Below are 25,178 nucleotides of genomic sequence, written 5' to 3' on the forward strand. Positions count from 1 at the left end.
GATTTTCGTGCTTTCGCGAAGGGTGTTTTAGGCAATTGGGGAATTCTCGTGCGATGCACGTGTTTAATAGTTTATTAAAAACACCAGCGTTTCACAGTGTGATGACGTGGAGGTTGGTATAATACCGTAGATGAGTTTCTCGAGATACGAGTGAAAGCATGTATGGTTATTCTCACACCTCCATGTCATCACAGTGTGAAACAGAGTGTCATGGACCATCACTCACTCAAATGAAAGACAAGTAAGTTGGAGGAAATTTTATTGACACGTCGAGAACCTCTAATATTCTCTCTCTCGATTGAGAGAAATGCTCTAATACTCTATATCCAGTGACTCTAGCAACTCTATTGAATCCAACTCCATTAAATCTGATGGTGAAGTGAGATTCCAACGACTCCATGGAAGAAGAAAAGAAAAAGAGAGAGATTGAAGAAGATCTTTCTAGCGTTATGCTTGAATTTTTTAAGATGTTGATTCATCAAAGAAGATAACACAAGTAAAGGAAAAAAAAAAAAAGGGGGGGGGTTAAGTTTGTGGGGTGCCCTTCAAAAGAAATTTATAGTTTTTTTTTTTTTTTTTTTTTTTTTTTTTTTTTTTTTTTTTTTTTTTTTTTTTTATCATTCTTAGAGTTTTATGTCAATAAAAGTTCATTTAAGTTGAACGAATATCATTTAAAAAATAATAATACTGAAGTAACCTCAAGCTAGAACTTCACATCACACTTCTTGACGTGAAAGTGTATAAGAACCATAGATGCTTTTCATTGAGATATGAGTGAAAAAGCATTTATGATTTCTATCCACTTTCACGTCAAGAAGTGCAATACGAGGTTCCAGCTTGAGGTCACTCCAACATGACTTTTTAAAAAAAGGATAGAAGAGGGAAAAAAATATAGAAATAAAAAATAAGGGATTTTTTTTTTTAAGTGAATATACCACTTCAAAAATTTCGGTAGAACCCTCCGTTTTACATTACACGTGACAAATCCAAGGAGATAATCCAAATATTAACAAAACTATAGGGATGCCAAATAAATACCAAAACGTTGCTTGTAAAAGAGGTAAAAGAGAAGGTCAATAAATTTCTCTTCAACATTCATGGCAAGATTAAATCAGAACCCCTCTATGAGATAAGCACATTTACGAGAGAATCGTCCAAATTTATAATATAGATTATCAAAATTAAATTTCCAAAAATAATTTAAAGCCTTATGTTCTACAACATTTTTTTTATAACTGAACTATCCACCATTTTAGCTTTCATCTTTTTCTATATAAATATTAAACATTTTGACAAGGTGATCATATGTGTTTAAGAATTGTATCCCTCTTTTTAGCAGAGATAAGGACTTCATTCTTGATTTGGTTATTTGTTTGTTAATTGTTGTTTGTGACATTTTATTTATTTTTTAAACTAAATAAACAAAAATCCAATTAGTTATTAATGATACTCTAATGTTTGCTCTCTCATTCCAGATGTACAGTCCATCCTCTTGCAACTCTTACTTATAGCAGAGCCTAAGTTGATTATCTTTCAAAATTGTTGGTGGTTTTGGCCCAATCGAAGTTAACTTTTTCGCTATTGATTTTGATCTCATCTCTATATAAAAAAAAAAGGTAAATTACACTTTGACCCCCTGTAATTTGGTATAATTTCATTTTAAACCCTATTTTAGTAATTACGTTTACCTCCTCTTTCATTGGGTTAAATTTCAAATATTATTTTACTATTTTACCCTCTTATTTTTTATTAAAAATTTAAGGTTTAAAACAAAAATAAAAATGCCAAGGCCAAGCGTTCATTAAACCCATTTTTTCATTGACATATTTTTATTTATAAAAAGGAATAATATTTTAAAAAGGGCAAAATGGCCTTTATAAAAGAAACCCAATGGCTAGGTTAACGGATGAAAACGTAAGTGAACCCCTTAGTAATTATAAAGGAGTCAAGTGCAATTATTAGGGGGTCAAATTGGAATTATGCCAAATTACAGGGGTCAAAGTGTAATTTACCCTATAAAAAAACAACAAAACTTTATGCCTTCCTTATTTTACACCAGTATTTAAAAATCGAAACAAATAATCCAAACGAAATTTTGATTAATTAGTTGACCAAAATATATATATGGGGATGGTTCAGCAGCCCTAAAGTTTACCAAGTTTGGTGCCAAACATTTTTCAAAATGTGGGTTAGAAGTTTTGGAATGAGCTGATTTTTTGTGAGGATGATCTCTATGATGAGGAGATCATCCTCACCAAAAATCAGCCTATTCCAAAACTTCTAACCCCATCAAAAGTGATTTACAAAAATTGGATGGTCCACGATTCTTCAACTTGTAAACTAGGGTTAGAAGTAGGGGTGCACATTGGATTGGGTAAATCCGAGAATCGAACCAATCCGAAGCCTTTTGGATTGGATTGGTTTGGATTGAGCATGGTTTGGTTCCGGTACGGATTGTATATTAAAAAATCCGATTGATTTGGTTCGGTTCCGGATTAGGGGTATAATAGAACCGAACCAATCCGAAAACCAAACGAAGTATTTATTATAATATATATATATATATATATATATATATGTTATGTAGAGATAACTCATCAAAGTCTTCAACTTTATCTCCTCTATTTTTTTCTAACAAAAACTCATAAAAAATGTACACAAATCTCTCTCTCAACCCTCAAATGAATCAACCCATTTATGAAAAAACTTTTTCAAAGAGTTTGATTCCTTGTTTTTTTACGAGAATCTTTATGTCGTATTTGTTAGATGAAATATACTATACGAACCTAGGCTTGGATACATTAATCTACCATTTATGGATTAGTTTCCTCACTAATCCATCCAAAATACCAATTTTAAAATTGTAGTTTTTTTGTAGTCTCATTGAGCTTCCTCTAATTTTCAATTTTTACAGATTTCAGTCAGAATTTAATCATAAAATCATTTTCATTTTAAAAATAGACATTATTTATGATCTGATCTAAAGGGTTCCTCTTTTGAAAGAAAAAATACTAGTTTTTCTATTTTGAAAATATAAGAACCGAGAATCGATCCGAACCAAGGTTGGTTTGGATTGGTTCGGTTCTATAGGGTAATTGGATTGATTCGGTTCTAAATTTGTAGAACCGATCATGTTTGGTTCCATTCCAGTTTTGCCAAAATCCGAACCAATCCGAACCATGTGCACCCCTAGTTAGAAGTTTCAAAATGAGCTGATTTTTTGTAAGGATGATCTTTTCGCCGTAGAGATCATCCTCACAAAAAAATCTGCCTATTCCAAAACTTCTAACCCCATCAAAAGTGATTTACAAAAAATGTTTGACACCAAACTTGGCAAACTTTAGGGCTGCCGAACCACTCCCTATATATATATATAATTTAAGGACAACAAAACATTAATATAGTTTATTGATCTCAAATACCAAATTGGCAATTTAGCACCCAGAACTTTAGATTTTATGGAAAAAAGAATATAAAAAAAGGGGGAAATTATGGAAAAAACCTATAATTAAAATAAATTATCAAATTAGTATAATTTTTTACAAATTTATCAAAAGAGTAGCAAATAGACATTTTAAGTGCCGAAATATTTTGAAATGACCATTTTATGAATGTTATCTATTTGTTGTGACAATTTGAAATTTCTAATCAGTTGCATTCTATATGAACTTATATTACCACTCATATTTTTCACAAATTCCATTCTCACAATTTTCATTCTCTTTTTAATTCTTATAATTTTGTTACAAGATTTTATAATTCAATCAAAGATGTCTACAGGAGTTATTATTTGTCTATATGGAAGTTACATTAAAGGTATCGTGTATATCGGTGGCAATATGCGACTTTTATCGACTTCATTAGAAATTTCATATTTTGACTTACGAACTCTTATTTTTTCGATTTGCAATATTCGATAAGGTTAGTTATCAATTCAGATAATAAAAATTTTTAATTAATATTTTTTACTGAGAAACTTTGGAATATATATAATAATCAAAATTCTCAAAGTATAATTATTTTTTTGGTATAACATAAAAATATTGGAATGTATTAATCAAATTATGGTCAAAGTGGGCCTAGCTCATTGAATCAATATCTAAATATCGATATCAACCATAATATTGTGTATGGTTTAAATGAACTTGATGTTGTAGCACAAAATGAATCCGATAGTGAGGTAGATGCATTTATTGATAATACTTTAACTTCATCATCCGATGACGATGAAAATATATTTGATATTTATATTGATAAAATTTTCAATAATATGATTGAATTAAGATAAAATTTTATTTCTTTAACTATTTCAAATAATTTTTTTTATAAAATATGTTCTTAATAATAAAGAACAAAATTATAGTGAAATTCCAAACTGTGAGTAGTGTATATATGTTTTTTTTGTTTTTTTTTAACAAATGGTGATTTATTTATTATAAGTAAATTTAACACAATTCACATGAGTATGAGTATAATGGATTCACGATCCCATCCTAAAAGTAATATTAATTGGATAAAGGAAAAATTTTTAACTCGCATAAAGAATAATCAACTTTATTATCTCTAATGTATAATAATTGATATTAGAGATGAATATAACGTATCTATCACACACATATATATATATATATATATATATATATATATATATTTGAAAAATAAGAGAAAAAGTCAATCGTAAAATATATGGTTGTGAAGTTGAGACATATAAAAATATTGAATATTTTTGTCAAATCATTTTAGAAATAAATTCAGGAAGTTTTTATTTTTTTAAGTTTAGTTTTTAAATAGTCTTTTTAATGGTATTTTTATTTTCTTTAAGGCATGTATGTATGGTTTTAAAAATGGATGTTTACCTATTGTAGGATTAAATGATACATTATTAAAAGATAAATATCAATGCATACTATTTATTGCAGTTGTTCACGACCTAAATTACGATATTTTTCCACTTGCATATTTAATAGTTTAACAAAAAAATAAAGATATTTGATAATGATTTTTAAATTGTTTTGAAATATCACTTTGACCTTATGATTTTAACAAAGTTTCATTTATTTTAGATAAAAAAAAAAGAATAATATTTGCAGTTGATAAATGTTTTCCTTCATCATTTCATTTTTTGTTATATTCAATATTTGAAAGCAAATTTCAAAAGAATTTATAAATTTGATTTATTTTGTAAACTTTTAGAAAATGTGATTAAAACTTACACTAAAATTTATTGTAAAAATAAATTAGAATTAATTAAGAGAGAAAATATTGAAATATATAATTGGATTATATCAAAAGAAGATTCAACAAATGTATTAGTTAACTGGACAGTTAGGCGGTGTTTGTTTGCGCTATTTTTCAGCGCTTATTGCTGAAAAAAATTAAATTCAGCACTTTTGTCAAAATAGCGCGTTTGTTTACTCTATATTTTCAATGCTTATTGCTGAAAATAAGTGAAAAAAATTCAACACTATTTTGATGCTGAAAAAAAGTGTTGAAGCGGTAAGCACTTCGCTTTTTTCAACACGGATAAGTATGCCCTTTGTTTTTTTGAACATGGACAAGTATGCCCTTATTCTTAAAAGGATATTACCTCTTATATCCCATGGATAAGTATATAAACACCCCACAAATTAATAAACCCACACCATAGCTAAATTATTTTGTCTTATATGGGTTAAAAGTTTTGGAATAAGTTGATTTTTGGTGAGGATGATCTTTATAATGAGGAGATCATCCTCACAAAAAATCAACACATCTTGAAACTTCTAATCCTATCAAAACAAGTTCAATAACCGTAAATTGTCCTTTTTAAAAAAAAACTATTTTTGACGAGTTAGAAGTTTCAAAATAGACTGATTTTTTGTGAGGATGATCTCTAGACCATATAGACCATCCTCACTAAAATTTTGCTCATTCCAAAAACTTTAACCCATATAAAACAAAACAAAAAATGGCTATAGTGTGGGTTGCCCTTATTAATTCATAAGATGCTTTTATAATTACACATCCTTCATTTCCATCGAAAATTATTCATCCAAAATTAAGTTCTTTTAAAGTTGATTTCAAATTTTGGTGACTTGTATGACATTATTATTTTTAATTAGAAATTTGTAGGCTTTTATAAATAGAAATTATTATTTATAAATTGAAGATTTGAGTATTATTTATTATTTAAAAATAAATTGTATTTTAATTTCATAAGAAATAATATATTTTATTGTGTTTGATAATAAATAAGCATTTGAAACATGCAAACAATGTATAATATGATTGTAAGGGTAACAAAGACAATTTACCAGTTTCAGAAATGTGTAACAAACATGATTCAGCATCTAAACAAACAACTTTTTCAGCACTTAAATTCAGCGCTTATGAGTTTCAGCGCTTAATGCTATTCAGCACTTATTTTTTTCAGTTTAACAAACAACACCTTTTCATTCTCTTATTCATCGTTTTAAAATAATAAGATTAAATGCTAATGAAAGTTTTAATTAATGGATAATGAAATTGTGTATGAAACCAACAATTAGATTGTTAGAATGTATTAGATGTAAAATAATTGAATTACATACTAGACAAAGATCAAAGAATCTTACTTGAAATTCTCAATTAGTTTCAATGATTGAAAATAAAATTCGAAAAAGAATACAAATGACTATTAGTTGTAAACTTTTAATTATTAATGATATGATATTTAAGGTTTATAATCATGTAAAATAAAAATACACGTAGTTTAAATGAATTAAAGATATTGTACGCGTAAAAAATGGGCTCAAACACGTATTTCATGCCAACATGCAATAAAAACATGTGATATTAAAAGATGGGATAAATATCAATTTTATTCGAACGAATTCACTGTTGAAAGATATAGATAATCTTATACAACTTCTATAGAAAGTATCCTCGTTCCATATGAATTGGAAAATCCTTCGTAATGAGAAGAACAAATTTTACTGTCAATTATTCAATATCGACCTGATCATCCAAAAGTCAACAAAATGAATATCGAAGTTCAAGATATGCGATCATTACATTGTAGTTGTTGCATACATATTGGAAACAATCGATCAACATGTAGAAATTCAATTTGAAAATAATTATAATTTTTAATTTTATTTTTTTATTTTTTATGTTTATGTTTATGTATTTAGTTTTGTATATATGCAAATGATCGTCATGTAATATATAGATTTCAAAAGAGTGAATTGGTTCGTAAGAACTCGGGGACGTAGCCACCAAATTGTGCAATGAACCTCGTAAACAAATCTTGTCTATCATTTATTTTATAGTGTATTAAAATTTAAATTTAGAAATAAGTTGCGCATGTTTTGAAAAAAAAAATCTAATTAATTATGATTGTGTGTTTGATTCTAAAGTGATATCGGATTTTTGAAGTTTATTGTATTTTGGAAATTATTTATTTTAGAATACATATACGAAATAATTTTAATTTTTATCTTGATTTTGATCAAGATCTTGTTTATTTTTTTTATTTTTATCTTGATCTAGATTAAGATCTTGATTGTATTTTAAATTTTATCTTGATCTAGATCTAGGTCTTCATTACTTATTAAGAATTGAAAAAAGGGGAAATAGTTTTTATTACCTTTGTTGATGTGTGCGTCGTTGCCAAAGACTTGGAGGAGGAGGAGGAGAAGAAGAACTTGAAGAAATAAAATAAAAAATGCAAGAAAAAATTGGTGGGAAGTACATCGACACTTTAAGTGTCAAATTAATTTTTTTAATTAGAAAAAATAAATCGATAATTGAAGTATTGATTTGTTATTCTTTTGATAAATTTTAAAAAATTGCTACTATTTTGATAATTTATTTTAATTAAATGTTTTTTTCGATAATTTTCCCTAGAAAAATGTACCATAGAGATTAAAGATCCAAAAGAAGACTCGTTTCAAGAAGAAAAAACAAGGGTTTAACTAGAAGTTGAAGATAGGGATATATACGTATTTTCCTATTAGTCTATTGAGAAGACTAAGTTCAAGAGACGTATCTCATTATGTCATTAGTTTCAAACATAGGGAGGTATCTCCAATAATCATAAAAAATTGGGGACATGTCCAAATCACACTGCCAGGATTATCCACGTGAATTGCACGTGCACCACAGTCTTACACTTTTCAGTCACCCTTTCCCAAGCTTACATTTTTTTTTCTTAAACGCGCCATTTCGAGAACTGAGTCGGAGACACAACTCGGTCTGAACTCAATGCTGAAACCTCTCAAGGCCTCCGCCAACAGAAGACCTACTCTTCTCCTTCTCGTCTGCTCTGCTGTGATTTTCTCTCTTATTGTTCTTGCGATTCAAACCCTTTTTTTCACTGGTAAACAAATAAAAAAAAAAATTAAAAAAAAAAAACTCATTTTTCGATTTTCATCGATTTACCCCATTTTGATCTCTCGAGTTGTTGTTTGATCTCAGGAAACCAGAAATTCGATCCAAACAAAGAGGAGGTTCGAATTCTCTCTGATTTCCAATCCAGTGTTCAGCACTGTGTGGTAAGAATTCGGATTAGATCTGTCTTCTTGTTTTGGATTTAATTCATTTAGGTTAATGTTTTAAAAGATCTTGAATGATCTTATCTCTTTTGCGAGTACTTTTGTTGATCTTCACTAGAACATTTATAGGAGAAGATTCTGATCACTTTCAGTGATTGGGCCTGTATTCTCTTTGTTTAGTTTAATTTAAATTTTACTTATAAAAAATGAAATAAAATAAAATAAAAAACTAATAGGATTTAGTTTTCTGTCTCTTTTGAACTGTTCTTGAATCGTGGGAAAGAACAGTACTCTCGAAGCTTGCATCTATCTAACTTCTTTGGTAATGACTAATGATTTATAATAAGGAAGCATTTAAAGGTGCTCACCGTATTAATAAGGGCACAAGGGCACCCATGAACTATTGAAAACTTAAGTTTTACCACGATTAGAGCACCCCACCTATGTCAAAATGTTCATGGCGACATGCCTCCAGAAGATTTTTTTGGCCTATGTCGACATGTTCATGTCAACATAGGTGCTCAAATCATAGAAATAAGTTAAAAGGGTGCTGTTACTAAGATGGATGCCCTTACTAAGAATTGGGGTGCCTTTAACTCGAGTCTTATAATACATGGTACTGTTCTTGTTGCTTTCATCTGATAAAGAAGCAAGGTTTAAGGTCCCAATATTAATTTTTTATTTTGATTTGCTGCTAGAGGATTTGTTACCTTAACTTCCTATTTTTTTCGAGATCCGTTGTGTGTGACAATTGAATTTTTTTATTCATTTGATGTTTCAAGTAGTTTACAATGGGAAATTTATTCATTTAGAAATCAATCCATGCTCACATATGGACAAGATTTGACTAGCACACATTATATGGCATTGTACTCATAAGAAATGCCGACTTTCTTCGAGGAAATTAATAAAAATGGTCAAGGGCCTGGTCCTTGTTTGAGCTAGAATTATCTGCACACCTTTTCTTCTTTGGGTTTCTTATGTAGTTGACCTTTACAGTTCGAGCAGACCGTATCTGATTGATAGATTGAAGAGATTTTGACCGTTGTTCTGTCTAACCATTTCTATCTATTGGAAAATTTGTAGATGCTCACATTGTGGGTAACACTTCGTATTGCTCGTCGAATTTACAATTAATAGTTATAACATGTCAGAGAAGTGGCAATCAGAGGGAAACTTTTCCATAAATGGGTTAGGTTCCATTGACTCATGGAAAAAACAAATGATCTCAACCATTTAAACACAAAAATCCAAAGGCTGAGATTCATTATCGGGATAAGTATCCCCGAGATGTGTGTTATTGAGATATGTATAAATCCCGACCGTTGGATTTTGTGTTTACATGGTCGGGATCATGTGTTTTCATATGAGTCATTCTTCATGAGTCACCGGAACCCAACCCTTATAAATAGCATAGCCATAAGATAACAGAGAAGTGGAAATCCTGCCTGTTAAAGGAACGCAAAAATAGAAAGCTCGTTGGTGTGCACATTATGGTTTGATCATACTGTGCCCGAGGGTTTGAAGTGTCTACTGATACTCATGGACTTCCACTTTATCAATAAAACATTCTGTATCTTCTTCCTCTTGTTCATCGGCTTTGCTTTTTAAATCTCTTCTGACCCCAAAATTATATGTAGGCGAACAGAGGACTTGGCCTTACTGCACACATTGTTGATCACTGTAAACTGGTCCTTAAATTTCCCGAAGGCACTAACAGCACTTGGGTTAGTATTTCTATGAACCTCTATTTTGCTATTCTCCAATTTATTCTTCTTTCCTCATTTTAGCACATCTGGTCTTCAATTTTCTCTCTTTTTAAACAGTACAATGAACAGTTCAAAATTTTTGAGCCCTTGGAGTACAATTACGATATTTGTGAAGCAATTTTATTGTGGGAACAGGTTAGGTTTTATTCTCTCTCATTTGATAGTATGATTACTTATTAAATATTGATTACTAAGATCACCTACAATGCAGTACCGTAACATGACTACGGTTTTGACAAGAGAATATCTTGATTCACGACCAGATGGATGGCTAGACTATGCGGCAAAAAGGATAGCGCAGTTGTAAGCCTTGATTGATTTTGTTGTAGGTCATTATAGAAAAAAAAAAAATAGAATTAAGAAATATATTCAGGAGTATCAAGTAGCATTCTTATTCTTTTCCTTTGGTTGTAGAGGAGCGGATAAATGTTACAACCGTTCCCTTTGCGAGGAGAACCTTAATTTGCTATTACCTTCAAAGCCACCTTTTCACCCCCGCCAGTTTCAGACGTGTGCAGTTGTTGGAAACTCGGGGGACCTTTTAAAGACAGAATTTGGTGAAGAGATTGATAGCCATGATGCAGTCATACGAGACAATGAAGCTCCCGTTAATGAGGTAAATGTAACAGCTTAGTTCTGGTTTCTCTGTTTACCAAGTCATTACAAATCTTCCTCTTACTCAGCTTGGGTTAACTTGGGTGAGCACAAGGATCTTCACAAGATCTTGCATGTGATTCATTTGGTGATCAATGCATCCAGTAATTTATCCCGTTCAAGAAAAATAGGTTTCTGCATTTTTACCCATTAATATGCTTTAATTTAATTACTAGCAATTTCGATTAATGATCTGTTCTCTATTATACGTTTGATTACCTTGATCATCTGTGTGAGCATAGTGACAGAGTTGAGATTCGGGAATAATTTGGCAAGGGAAAAATGCAGAAAAAAGTCGGCAAAGTCAAGTAGAAATCGGGAAAATAAAAATAAAAGTATGTACTATTACTCATGGATAATAATAAAAAGTGTATATAAAAATATTTATTTATTTCATATGTCAAACATTAAAGAAAATTACTAAATTTCATATTAAAGTACAAAATAAAAATCTATTTTTCAAAGCCTTGCAAATAAGTCGGGATTAGATCGTTGATTGATGACTTACGATTTAATCGTGACTTCTTCAAAAAATTGGAGAAAATTTTCACTATGCATGTGAATACGTAGTGCTATTTTCTGCTTTCTTTTTTTCCTGATGCAAGTGTCAAAACTAACAAACCGCCTATTGATCTTGTATTTTTAACTACAATGCAGAAATATGCCAAGTATGTTGGTTTGAAGCGGGACTTTCGCCTTGTAGTCAGGGGTGCTGCTCGCAACATGGTTGCTATTCTCAACAGATCTGGTGAGCTTGGATTTCTAGTTGTGTAACAAACACATAACTGACAAATGCTTTGCCAGTTATCACCAGCCATCATGTTTTGGTATTACATTATGTTAAATTTGGGATTTTTCATTCTGATTTGTGGATGTTATTTATGATTAGCATTATGCAAGTACCTTGAATTTGTTTTAGTTATTCTGGATCAAACTCATTCCCTCCATTTTTTTCTGCAGCAGATGAGGTGCTCATAATCAAAAGTCTCACCCACAGAGACTTCAATACAATGATAAAGGTGAAGATGTCATATCATTAGGCCTGCATAATTATCTTTTTCCAATAAATAGATAAGAGAATAGGTGAGAGACCCGTTATGTAAACTACAAGGAAAATTGGCCAACGCCCCCCCCCCCCCCCCCCCCCCCCCCCCCCCACAAAATAATAATAATAATAATAATTAAAAAAAAAATGCAGGTGTACCAATCATCTGATTACATAAAACTTTTGACTTCACACAACTAACAGGTGGGAACAATGAAGGGTGGGTACTGACCTTTCACCTTTATGTATTGTACTTGTACCATTATGCCAGTACTATACAGCCCGTACAGTTGAGGTGCTGGGTACCTTAGGTTACTGTATAGGACTATTGTGTTTTACTCTTCATATATTTCTTTCTATTTTCATTTTTTAAGTTATGAATTATTTATTGCTAAAATATAATATTATAAAACATTTGTGTGGACGCATACATGTTTCGGGGTTCTCAAAGGTACTGTTATACCCCTTGTGGCCATGTCAGACACTGACGTGTGTCTGTGTACTTATTACATAATGAAGAACTAACCCAAGAATCTTTGCATCAGCCATATTTAAGACCTTTCTTATTCCCTTTTTATTCGTTGACAATTTGTTCATGAACAATGCAGAGCATCCCAAATCCAGTTTATCTTTTCCAAGGTATAGTGCTAAGGAGAGGTGCCAAAGGAACTGGAATGAAATCTATAGAACTAGCACTCTCCATGTGTGACATTGTTGATATATATGGTTTTACAGTGGATCCTGGCTATACCGAATGGTAAGTCTAATCCCGTTGATGTTTTACTGCTGGCTTCATTTTAAGTTGGTGTCTGATCAAATTTATTTGAGAAGAAGTGGTAAGACTGGTGGAGGTTGTTCCTAGGTCCTAGATTCAAACTCTTTGAACCCATACTTCTTATGCTAACTATTAACAATTAGCAATATTCCTATACTAACCAAGCATACCTATAAAAAAATTAAAAAAATTATTTGAGTTTCTTATCTATTAACTATTATGCTTCATGCTTAGTTCTGTTCTGTTCTAGCCGTTGGTAATTTAGATTTTTTGGATTAACACGATTTTTAGTTTGTAATATGATGCAAGCACTTGAAGATGTTGTTAAATGAATATACTTCACATTTGATAGTTTTTTTTTTTTTAACTTTCATATTAAAATTCTTTTTTTAATTAGCAAATTTAAAATCTTGTCCCTTTCTCCATTAAGTCCAAAATGTGTCACTGCCCTTTGGTATTTTTTGAGTCACTTTCCTTTTGATGAAATGAGCTTGTATCACCTTGAGTTGTATGATTTTTCAATTCCCGATAACACGCCTGTGTCATATCCTACCCACACCAGAGTTGTAGTGTTTTCAACTCCAAATTTCCAGGATTCTATTCCAATATACATATATATAGGGGACGGTTCGAGGGACGTGCTGAAAACCGACTTAGAAACTGATGTTTATTATTCGTTAGATTTAGTTAATCCGACGGTTGAAAACACGTCCCTCGTCAAATCCAATCTAATGACGAAGAGTTCATCTATTTTTATACGACTCCCTCATTTTTTACTTTTTTTTAAACTAAATCCAATCTAACAAAATTGCAGAATGAAATCTCTCTTTGTTTCCCTCTCACTCGACTGATAACCCTTCGTTTCCTTCGATAAACTTCGCCCTTCGAGCCCTTCAACAGGAAACCCTAAAAATGGAATGGGGATAGCTTTCTCTTCCTTCTCTCTCGATCTGTAAAAGACTCAAGGGACGTCTCTCTCTCTCTCTCTTTCTCGATCGCCTTCTCTCGATTGACGGCTTCAAAGGGATTTGCCACCTCAAGGGACGTCTCTCTCTCTTTCTCAATTGTATACTAGCAGAAATGAGTTGAACCACTTGAAACTTATTGATCTATATGGATTGGCTACCTCAAGCCACAAAAATCATCTTGGATTGAAACAACATTTCCTCATCTGTTTCTGATGACATATGGACACCTCAAGCCACAAAAGCCATCGCAGAACTATGCTCCAAAGATATATATGGTGTTGCTAGGGGTCTTCAATTGCAGTTTCATCTCATCATGCTTCTTGCTGATGTTATTGATGTTATATTGAGCACAATGAGAGGACTTAATTGTGATTGTATTTAGGTGCACAGACGCAAAGGACAGCTTGCTTAATTGTTGGGACCATTATTTTGAATTTTCTTTGGTTTTGATGCTTTTCAACATAGGAAAACAATGAAATTAGTTACCTTTTTTCTTTTTTACTTGATTACTTTTTCTCTTTGGGTCTTTACTGAGTAATTGTGGTAATCTTTTTTGTTTATATAATTATTTCTTGCATAAAATTAAAAAATAATTGTTTGTAGATATTGAAAAAGAGCGAGTGTATGCATTGAAAGGATTTTTATTTATTTGATATTCACAAGAAATATTTTTGAGAGCTGAAAATATATCTGATTGTTTCTCATACCATTTTGTTCTAATTGTTGACTATATTTTGATATCCAAAATGTTCGATGCTTTTGTGTCAATTCCCTTATTATTTATATTTGAAAGATCTATTACTCTGCATTGCATGACAAATGCCTATAATTGGGTTGTTGTTTTCCTTGAATTCCATTGTATTAAGAGTATGATTTACTAATAGGATGGAAGTTCATTATTTGGTTTTCTTTATCGATATTTATAGTTGGAGTGCTGGGGCAGTTGTAAAGCTGTATTTGGCTGGAGTCAAATCCAGCAAGTTGGGCCATTTGGTTGGGTCATTCTAGAATTAGTTTCCTTGTGATCACAAGTCAGGGTATGAGATTCAATTTCCGATTGATTTTAATTTTGGATCTTGTATGACCCTTTTGTCATCTTGAAGAGTGTATGAGGCAACTTGCTTAACATAATTCAATGGTCAATGATGAAGTTACCATTCCTTTGGATGGAGGGTTAGTAGGTTGGGTGAGGTCCAAGGATGCTTATCACTAATGTGGACGCGTATACAATTTCAAGAGAGGTGAACCATTTGACAATTAACAACTAATAGCCATGAATTTACAGATTAAACAAGCTAATATCCTTTTTCCTACCAGGCACCATTACAACACCATTTAGAATGAAGTTGGTAAAAAAAAAAAATACTGAAATCCAAGGTGGAGATGCTATAATCAGATCAAAGCTATAACAAGATGACCTTGTTTTGGAAGGTTTGGGATTGTCGGGGAGGCCAGTGCTTACGTCCCAAATTTTTTTTGAACCCATCATACCTAGTAAGTCCATGGGGATTCATGCAGTCCAATTCGGCTTCTTGGGTTCTTGTTTTAGCCTCGCCCCAAATCAGAGAATCAGTTGTGGAGTCCATGTTCCAAACCCTTTTCTTCCTTCCCGAGGGAGATATTTCCAAAGACAATGCTGTGAGATTAACCCGTGAATGGTGCCAGGTAGGTCTTGGCCCCAAATCAGAGAAGGTCTTCGTCCTCTCTCAAGCATGGAATCCACATATCTTCGTTCTGCATCATGCGAATCTGCACATGCTTCTCAACCTTCACACACACGCACAAAATGCAAAAATAGATTAGCAGAATATCGTGTAGACTCGGTACTCAACGCCTCCTTGACTTATAACCCCTAAATATGACAGTTCCCATTACATTGCAAATTAAAAATAAATAATTAACTAAGTAGTGTTTTAAGAGGATCAGACTTCAGAAAGTTTATAAGAAAGTACATACAGAATATGATTGGACAATCTAAAGTCTAAACCATTACCAAATAGTAGACTCGCATTCACCGCATGTTCAATAAAAATAGTAGTTATAATCTGATTCACCCATCATAGAACCACAGATCATTTGCTTCGAGATACACAAGAAAAAAGATTTATGATTCTGCGTATCCTTAGATAAATGATCTACTATTCTGTGATGGGTACGTAGGAGAACGTATGTCAGAGGGGGTGCATCAGAAAATCATTATTCATAAAAATAGTGCTTGATCTCTGCTCACAAAGGCTAATAATATTGATATTGAAAATTAATTCAAAGTTAAATTCTACCATAATTTACTGCTAATCCCTTTGGTTTCACATATAAAGGAATAAAGACAAACTACTAACAAAGAGAAAAGCAAGTCATCTAAAAAAAAGGTTCCCAATAAAACCAAATTATGAGTCATCACAAAAGAAAAGACATTAAAATTATAAATAAAACCCCCAAACTATAAGTCATCTTCTAAAGACATTTAATAAACCTAGTGTGTCCTGTTGATAGAAGCAACAGACGCCACCCAAAAAAAAATTTGTAAAGCATCTGTGTGATCAAATAAATACTTATAATAATGTATCATGAATGACAGAGAGAAGTTCTAGTTGCAATGGAATTACAGATGATGAAATCGGTTGAACAGCTGTTGGCGCCAAATCAATGCTTCTGCATGGGAACCATAAGGTGATGCGCTTGTGACCGTGCCATTTGCTGCTACATTTCAAGAACAATATCGTTAGTATTCCAATTAATTTCCTAATAGAGTATTATGTAAAATTAGCCTCCAATACATTGACTAACCATTTCAAGCATATTGTTGCAATGATTGCTTACCAAGTCTATTTTCTGTTATGTAGCAAGAAACGTCATTTAGTTAAGCAAGAAGACGGAGTGGACCTCCAAAGTGTTGGATCATTACATAGTTCAAGAACTAAAGAATCTTGAAAGAGACCTGAAGATATGATCTTTCAAATGAAATATCATGAACACGTACCAGATTTTTTCTCCTACTTGAGCAGTGGATGCTAAAAAAGTAACAGCAACCACCAAGATATAGAAGAAATTTATGGCTCGAACCTTAACAGGGTAAAATTGAAACCTACTTGGTTTTGTAAATAAAGATCAAAAGCTTAATACAACTAATTTTTTTTGCTTTTTCATTATTCTGTCAAAATAAAAAAGCTCCATCTGATTGATACTAAGAGACATATCATCCTTCTACTAATCTAATAATGCAAAATAAAATCCCAATTAAACCTACAAGCTTTTGAAATCCTTCCCTGACTGAACAACAAGATTATGGGCTGTGCATGGTAGTTTCTACTTGAAAATGCATCAAAGTTTTCAAACGGCCGTCAAACAATTCATCTGGAAACAACTCAGAACCTAATAACAACAATGTCACAAAAAATAGATAAACTCTTCTACGAGAGAGAGAGAGAGAGAGAGAGAGAGAGGTCCCTTGAGTCTTTTACAGATCGAGAAAGAAGGAAGAGAGAGCTATCCCCATTCGATTTTTAGGGTTTCCTGTTGAAGGGCTCGAAGGGCGAAGTTTATCGAAGGAAACGAAGGGTTATCAGTCGAGTGAGAGGGAAACAGAGAGAGATTTCATTCTGCAATTTTGTTGGATTGGATTTAGTTATAAAAAAAGTAAAAAAATGAGGGAGTCGTATAAAAATAGATGAACTCTTCGTCATTAGATTGGATTTGACGAGGGACGTGTTTTCAACCGTCGGATTAACTAAATCCAACGAATAATAAATATCAGTTTCTGAGTCGGTTTTCAGCACGTCCCTCGAACCGTCCCCATATATATATATATATATATATATATAGATTTAAATCCTTGACTGAAAGAAGAATTTGCATGGAAATTAAATGCAAAAACAAGGAGGCGAAGGTTCAAGGAGTTTTGGGATCTGGTTTCTTCAACATGGTGGACTTATCCAAGGGTTTCCCTTCCAATTTTTAGGCTTTTTTGCTGAATGGAATGGGTCCTTCTGTAGTCAGGGATATTGGAATAATGTAGTTTATTATTAGTTTTCTATTTATTTCTATGTAAGGGCATTTATGTCTATTCACATATTAGTTAATATAAATATTTTCCAAGCTCTCATTCTGAGACTTGTCAATTCTCTTTTTACAATTCTTCTTGGTATCAAAGCCTTAGAGGACCCATCGACTCCTCCTTGGGTTCCTCCACTTCAGTTTTGGGATCTTGAAGTTTCATCTCCTTTCCTCTCCTCTCTTTTCTCCTCCCATCTATCTCATATACCTTGAGATCAAACTAACCTAGCAGTAGCTTCGTTAGAGGATCTCCCCTTCGTAGGTGTTTTTTTCTTTCTTCTTTTTGGTTTGGAATACCCTGATCGTAGGATTTGATAAGGATGATTGTTTGATAACAAAAGACTGGTTTGCTGGGTTGCGACCAGATTTTTGTGTGACTGTTACAATAGGGCTGTGAGGTCTGGATTGTGTAGCTGCTGTGTTAGATCTGTGTGACAGCCCTAGGGTGTGTAATAGGGCTGTTGGGTTGCTAGTTGGGCTGCCTAGGACTGTGTTGCTACTGTGTTAGGTTTGTGTGACAGCCCTAGGGTGTGTAATAAGGCTGTTGGGTTGCTGACTGGGCTGCCTAGGACTATGTTGTTGCTGTGTTAGTTTTGTGCGACAGCCCTAGGGTGTGTAATAGGGTTGCTGGGTTGCTGGCTGGGCTGCCTAGACTGTGCTGCTGTTGCTTTGGGTCTATGCGATAGCCCTAGGATTGTGCTGCTACTGTTTTGGGTCTGTGTGACAGCCGTAGGATGTGTGCAAGCCTGTATGGATCTATATATGCTCTGTTCTAGGGTTTTTTGCCCTACAACCGCGTTTCTATCTTGGGATAGGGTTGCTAGGTGCTACTGTGCACATACCTGCTCTGTGACTGCCATTGTGGATTCCTGTGGTTGGCTACTATGCACATACCTGCTATTTTCTGCTTATCTGATAATCGCACATTGGATTTAGGTTGGCAACAGACCTCCCTTCAAGCCAAATCTTTGGCCATATGATTTGCTCTTCGACTTCGAGGAAGACTTCCACTATTTTTTGTGTTCTGTTTTGAGGATGGTGTGAGTTCCAGTTTCTTGCCTTGAGTTTTTCCTTATCTCCAGTTTCTAATAATCTCTTGGTTCTCGTACCTTAAATGTATGTTGATTTGACCCTACACGTTTTTCCCTAAAATTGTAGTCTTCCTACATTTGATTATTGCTGTTGAGAATTATGACATCGCATCAGTCTTGGTCTCTGTTTGTGAAACTTTATTTGAGAAGTAGAGGCAAATCTGGATGATTTTTGGGTACTGTTAATACTTGTCATGGCCGGTGTAGTCGTAGTCGAGGGAGTAGTCTTATTTGGAGTCATTGTGGGAAGACAGGTCATGAGAAGGCGCGATGCTTTCCACATTATACTCATTTGTTGAGCTCTACTACCACTCCTTCGTTGGAGCATTCTGTTCCCCGTGCTGCCACTGTGAATTCCTCACTTGTTCCCACCACTATCTCTCTTGGCACTATTGATTTAGAACTGCTTCAAGCCATGATTATTACTATTATTCATGATCAGATCCGTGCTTACTCATTTTTTTACTATGGCCTCAGTTACCACGCCTCCAGGTATATCTTTTGTTTTTCATGTAAGCTAGTCTGGCCTAGCTCCCCTGACATGGGTTATTGATTCTGGTGCCATTGATCATATGATCGGTGAGTGTAGCCATTTCACTTCATCTATCTAGTACTCATAGGGAGGTTCGCTTTGCTGACGGGTCTCTTACTCCTATACACAGTAAGAGTACCATCCCCTTATCATCCGGTGTTTCTTTTGACTCTGTGTTCCATGTTCCTTACCTATCTCTTAATTTGTTGTCTGTGAGTAATATTACCAAATCTCTAAATTGCTCAGTGACTTTTTTTCCTACTCACTGTACTTTTCAGGACCTGACTTTGAAGAAGATTTTTGGCAAGGGATATGAGAGGGAATGACTGTACTTTTTTGGATCTCCTCATACTTCTACTCCGGCCTCTATGCTATCCTCTTCTGGGAGTCATATTTTTTTCTTCTCAGTCTTTAGATTTGTGGCATGCTCGCTTAGGATATGAAAATTTTCAGCACTTATGTTCTTTATTTCCTGCTTTAAAAAATTCTTGTAGTGGGCATACGTTTCAGTATTTTGTGCGTGAGCTCTCCAAACATACACATACTTCATATATCCCTCTCATGCATTGATTTAATAATATATTTGAGTTAATTCATTTTGATGTATGGGGGCCTTCCCCTGTTACTGCTTTTACTGGTCATCGGTGTTATGTTACATTTATCGATGACTATTTTCGTTGTACTTGGGTCTATTTGATGCGTTTTCAATGTGATGTGCTTCCTATTTTTGTTAACATTCTTTAAATGATTCAGACCCAATACAACATCATTGTTAAAGCTCTTTGGTCTGATAATGGAGGTGAATATATCTCTGATGGGATTCGTTCTTACCTTCATGAGCATGGTATGCTCTACCAGTTGACCTGTCCCTACACTCCCGAGTAGAACGGGGTGGCAGAACGCAAGAACGGCCACCTTATGAACATTGTCCATTGCCTTCTTCGAAGCATGCATGTTCTTAAGTTATATTGGAACATGGTGGTCCTCACTGCAGTTTTTTTTCTTAATCATGTTCCAAGTCGTACCTTAGGGGGACATGGGTCTATTCATGTTCTTCGTCCTGATAACACCCTCTTTACGATTACGCCTAGAGTTTTTGAGTGCATTTGCTTTGTTCAGGACCATACTCATCCAACGAAGTTAGATGACAAAGTTATTCGGTGTGTTTTCTTGGGTTACTTATCTATGTCAAAGGGTTATCGGTATTATGATCATGTTGTTAATCGTATCATATATTCAATGGACGTCACTTTTTTTGAAAATGTTCCCTACTTTCGTGCTACATCTTCTTTGCAGGACTCTTCTTATGCTCTTTCTCCTATAGTGTTGTCTTCTCCGGTTTTTTCTCCAACTTCGCCAACACTTAAGGTTTACTCTCATCGCCCCCTACTCTTATCCTTTCTGTCTTTGATTCTCACTTACTTATTGCACTTCGCAAAGGTAAGCGGGGGTGTGTTACTGATCATCCTATTACCCAATTGTTTCCTATCAGGGACTCTCTCCTTATTAGGTTTACCTTACTGCCATTGCTTCTATTCGAGTTCCCCGGTTTGTTTTAAAAGCTTTACGAGATCCTTAGTAGATTGTAGTCATGATTACTGAGATGGATGTTTTGCAGAAGAATCATACCTGGGAGCTTTTTCCTCTTTCCTCTGGGGAGCGGCCTGTGGTTGCAAATGAGTTTTCACTGTTAAGTACCTTGCGGATGGCCCTATTGATAAATACAAGGCACACCTTGTTGCTAAGGGATTTACGCAGACTCCTGGAAAGTATTTTGATGTTATAATTGCCCCTATAGCTAAACTTACCACCGTTCGCCTCCTTATCTTTCTAGCTGCATGTCACTTATGGCCTCTTCACCAATTCGTTATGAAGAATGCCTTTTTGAACGGTGATCTAACTGAGGTTATCTATATGGACCCCCCTCTTGGATTTCGTCTTCAGGGGGAGTATTCTGGGAAGGTACGTCGCCTTCACAAATCTCTGTATGGTTTGAAGCAGTCTCCGCGAACCTGATTTTAACGTTTTTCTGAGGTCATTTTATCTATGGAGTTTTCTAGATGTTACTTAGATCATACTTATTTTATACGTCGAGGATTGGATGGCAGTTGCGCCATTGTTTTGGTTTATGTGGATGATATTATCCTGACTGGAGATGATACCCAGTGGATTGACATGGTAAATGTGCTATTGGGTTGTGTCTTTGAGGTTAAAGACTTGGATCTTCTCAAGTACTTCTTGGAGATAAAAGTGGTCCGCTCTCGTCGTAGTATTTCTCTATCTCAGCACAAATACACATTGGATCTTTTTCAGGACACTGGTATGTGTGGTTGTCGTCCTGATTCCTCTCCTATGGATCAGAATCATCGCCTTCATACAGAATTTGGTGATCTATTATCTGATCTTTCTTATCAGAGATTCGTAGGCTGTCTGATTTATCTAAGTAACATTAGACCGGATTTATCGTATTCTTCGTTACTTGAAGTTGCGTCTTGGTGTTGGGCTTTTTACTTGTCCACTACTCAGTCTCATTTGTCTTGCTTCACTGATGTCGATTATGTTGGTACTTGTATATTTACGTTTAGTTTCTGCACTTTCCATGGTGGTAACCTGATCTCGTGGAAAAGTAAAAAACAAAGTGTGGTTTCTTGTTCTTATGCTGGAGCTGAGTATCAAGTTATGACCCTTGGTACATGTTGGTTTCGGTTGTTGACAAAGCTGAGATTTCTTGTCTCTAGTTCCTCCTAATTGTTCTGCGACAACAAGTCTACTATCATGCTTGCTTTTAACTCTGTTCTTCACGAGAGATTGATGTCCATTTCTCAGGGAGAAAATTTGATCTAGTGCTCTTCAGATAGTATTTGTGTCTTTTTCAAATCAGCTTGCCGACATGCTTGCAAAGTCTGTTGGTCCATATGTCACTAACTTTCACCTTGTTAAGCTGTGTTTGGTTGATATATTTGCCTCTGCTTGAGGGGGAGTATTGAAATAATATAGTTTATTATTAGTTTTCTATTTATTTCTATGTAAGGGCGTTTATGTCTATTCACACATTAGTTAGTATAAATATATGTCAAGCTCTCATTATGGGACTTGACAATTCTCTTTTTACAATTTTTCTACCTACTTTGGTTAAGCACCATTCAAGATAGGGAATAAAAAACAAAAGAATGATTAAAAGCAAGTCTTCTTATCTTTTATGCTCCTGGGAATATATTGACTTAATGATAGTAGATATATGTTGTGATATCTTGAGAGATTTTAAGGTGTTTGCACAACTTTCATGTTCTTCCCTCTCGTCTCATACAAATTGCATGGTGAATCCCAAGAAAAGATTAATTGAAGCTTAATTTCAATGGATATTGTTTGAGTAACCTTGGTCCTTTAGATATTAGTGGAATTCATCGAAAATTTCTATGGGCTTATTATTTTTATGATTTATGTACTAATTGTTTTTTGAAGACTTTTTGTTTAGATGGGAAAGTGTAATTAGGGAGTGATTGTTGTTTGTTCTTCTCTTTGAGGACTTCTCGTCCTCTTAGCAATAATTTTTTTACTTCTCAAAAAAAAATAGTTATGCACTAATTGGGAGAGCAAAAGCAGTTCTTTCTCTCTTCAAAGGCTAAAACTAGCCGAAAGGTCACAACTTGATGGAGTGGTTCTAGTTAACTTCAGCAATGTAATTTGTTGCACATCTGATAAAAAAAAAAGGTCCATGGTTAATTTTTCATATAATTAAGGAGCTCAGACATTTGGTATCCTATTTGCTTGTTGTTTTTGTGCCAAGCCCGGCTAATGAGAAGGCGTCTCCTCTGGCTAAAGGAATTATTGGATTCAAACATGCATACTTATGTACTGGATTGTTATTTATCTACTAACTCAAAACATATTTGCTCAGACTTCTTAGTTACTGCTATCCACTGAAGTGTCTGACTATGTTGTGTATTATATCTTAACACCAAAATGTGTACGATGATTGTTCTTTTTAGGTGGTTTGAAACATTTTTTATTTAGCTTTCTTGGCTGATAACCTTTGTTTGATCCTTTACCAGTTCAAGGTTCCAACATTGATATCTTGTCAAGTGTACTTGTGTTTTTCTTGTAGGACCCGCTACTTCTCAACACCGAGAAAAGGGCACAACCCATTGCAAGGACGAGCATATTACCAACTACTTGAGTGCCTCGGTGTAAGAATCATTTGCAAATTTTTGTTCCTCACACTTGTACGTGTATACTCTAAATTATATGGCTAAATGATTGGTTGAGTGGGATTATATATTCAGGTTATTAGGATCCATTCTCCAATGAGAGCCAAGAGGAAGCAAGACTGGTCAGATGTGCCAAGTAGAGAAATGATAACCAGAGCTCACGCTGCTGCCCTGCGATTGAAGAGAAGCCAAGCTGATGAGGCTGGTGGTTTGGGACAGTTTGATAGTTGTAAAGTATGGGGCAATGTGGGCCCGGATGATAGTGGGCCCATTTCGGGATCACCAGACATGAGTGACACTCGGAAGAATTCGAATTATAGTAAGTGGGAAGTCATGCCTTTTGAGGGCCTAAGAAAGGAAGCACAAGAGCACTTTATTCAAATGGGAGGCATCTCCTTGTACAAAATGGATGGCAATAAATTGGATGATCTTGTTTGTGTGAGGCATCCTTTGAAGTCTGAATCATAAGGGGTTGCCTTTCTTTTTTTGTATTCGTATCTGTTAATTGGTCTAAAGTGCAGCCCAATTAGGTGTTCTGACATCAGTTTCTGGGATCTAAGCCATCTTCCTGGACTTGAGCATGTGTGAGCTTTGGCGAAGTGCTTTTGGGCCACCCTGTATTGTGCGTGATAGAACAGTTAGTGATGCAATCAATGTCTCTGATCGTTAACAGGTTTCAATGTTGTTGACATGTAGTCGCAAAATAACAGGTTGTGATGTATGTATAGAGCTTAGGTGCCTTGCTTTTTGGATGTCTTGTTTTGTTGGTTGTTAATTGTTCAGGTAAGTGACATTATGATCGAGAAAAAGTCACTACTGTGAGGTTTGGAATATATTTTCTGTTGTTTAAAAATAGATAATAATACCCTTCATTCCCCACCAAAATATTAAAAAATGGCTCCATCTTTTTCTTCTCTCTCCCGTGTCCCTCTCTCTACTGGCAAATCTCCTATGTCAGCATATAAAATTCAAACACAACACAAGCAGATATATATGCGTGGGTGGTGTGGGTGGCATTAGGGCACCAAAGCATTTGTCCTATATGGCTTAAATGATCCAAATTGAGTTGATTCAAAACTTTTAAATCCATCAGAAGTGGTATACAAATTATCAGCAAAAAATTGACGGTCCACAGTTCTAAAGCACTTTTGATGAGGGGGTAACATCGGCTGTTGAACCCGACTCTATATATGTATATGTGTGCCCAAGATCTCATGGGGATATTAGCATTTTCCGTCACATTTTTTTTTTTTCCCAATAAACTATCCATGGCTTTTATCATCTTCATCTTTACTGTTTGCCGCAGAGATGAAAGAAGAATACCAAAGAGAACTACATGCCTATGTACACCAGCATAGGCACTTACGGTGAAGGTGACCAGCAAAGTTTTGATTCTAATACTAACATTGATGGGGGTATTGTACGAAATATACACGTAAAATTCATTTGCTACGTTGCACATAGATTATTATGTATTTTATATGCAATCCAATCCATTCTTTCAAATTGTATCTGCATAGGTTGAATGCAATTTTCTTGGGCACCACCATAAGAGACATTATATTTTCAC

The 25,178-nt window shown here is 34.1% G+C and overlaps 1 protein-coding gene across 1 annotated transcript; it reads left to right on the forward strand.

Annotated features, from left to right (window-relative positions):
- The first annotated feature begins 8,156 nt into the window (after positions 1-8,156).
- On the forward strand, positions 8,157-24,522 carry LOC147405328 (sialyltransferase-like protein 1). Its single transcript, XM_086433065.1, has 11 exons — positions 8,157-8,338; positions 8,437-8,513; positions 10,154-10,240; positions 10,340-10,417; positions 10,494-10,585; positions 10,697-10,898; positions 11,594-11,684; positions 11,897-11,955; positions 12,590-12,738; positions 23,506-23,587; positions 23,684-24,522. Exons 1-11 carry the CDS (start codon positions 8,224-8,226, stop codon positions 24,074-24,076), a joined length of 1,425 nt encoding a protein of 474 aa, XP_086289191.1. The 5' UTR covers positions 8,157-8,223; the 3' UTR covers positions 24,077-24,522.
- Positions 24,523-25,178: the final 656 nt, after the last annotated feature.

Source organism: Akebia trifoliata, chromosome 3 (assembly GCF_017979445.1).
Source record: "Akebia trifoliata isolate Shusen 1 chromosome 3, ASM1797944v1, whole genome shotgun sequence".
Taxonomy (NCBI): domain Eukaryota; kingdom Viridiplantae; phylum Streptophyta; class Magnoliopsida; order Ranunculales; family Lardizabalaceae; genus Akebia; species Akebia trifoliata.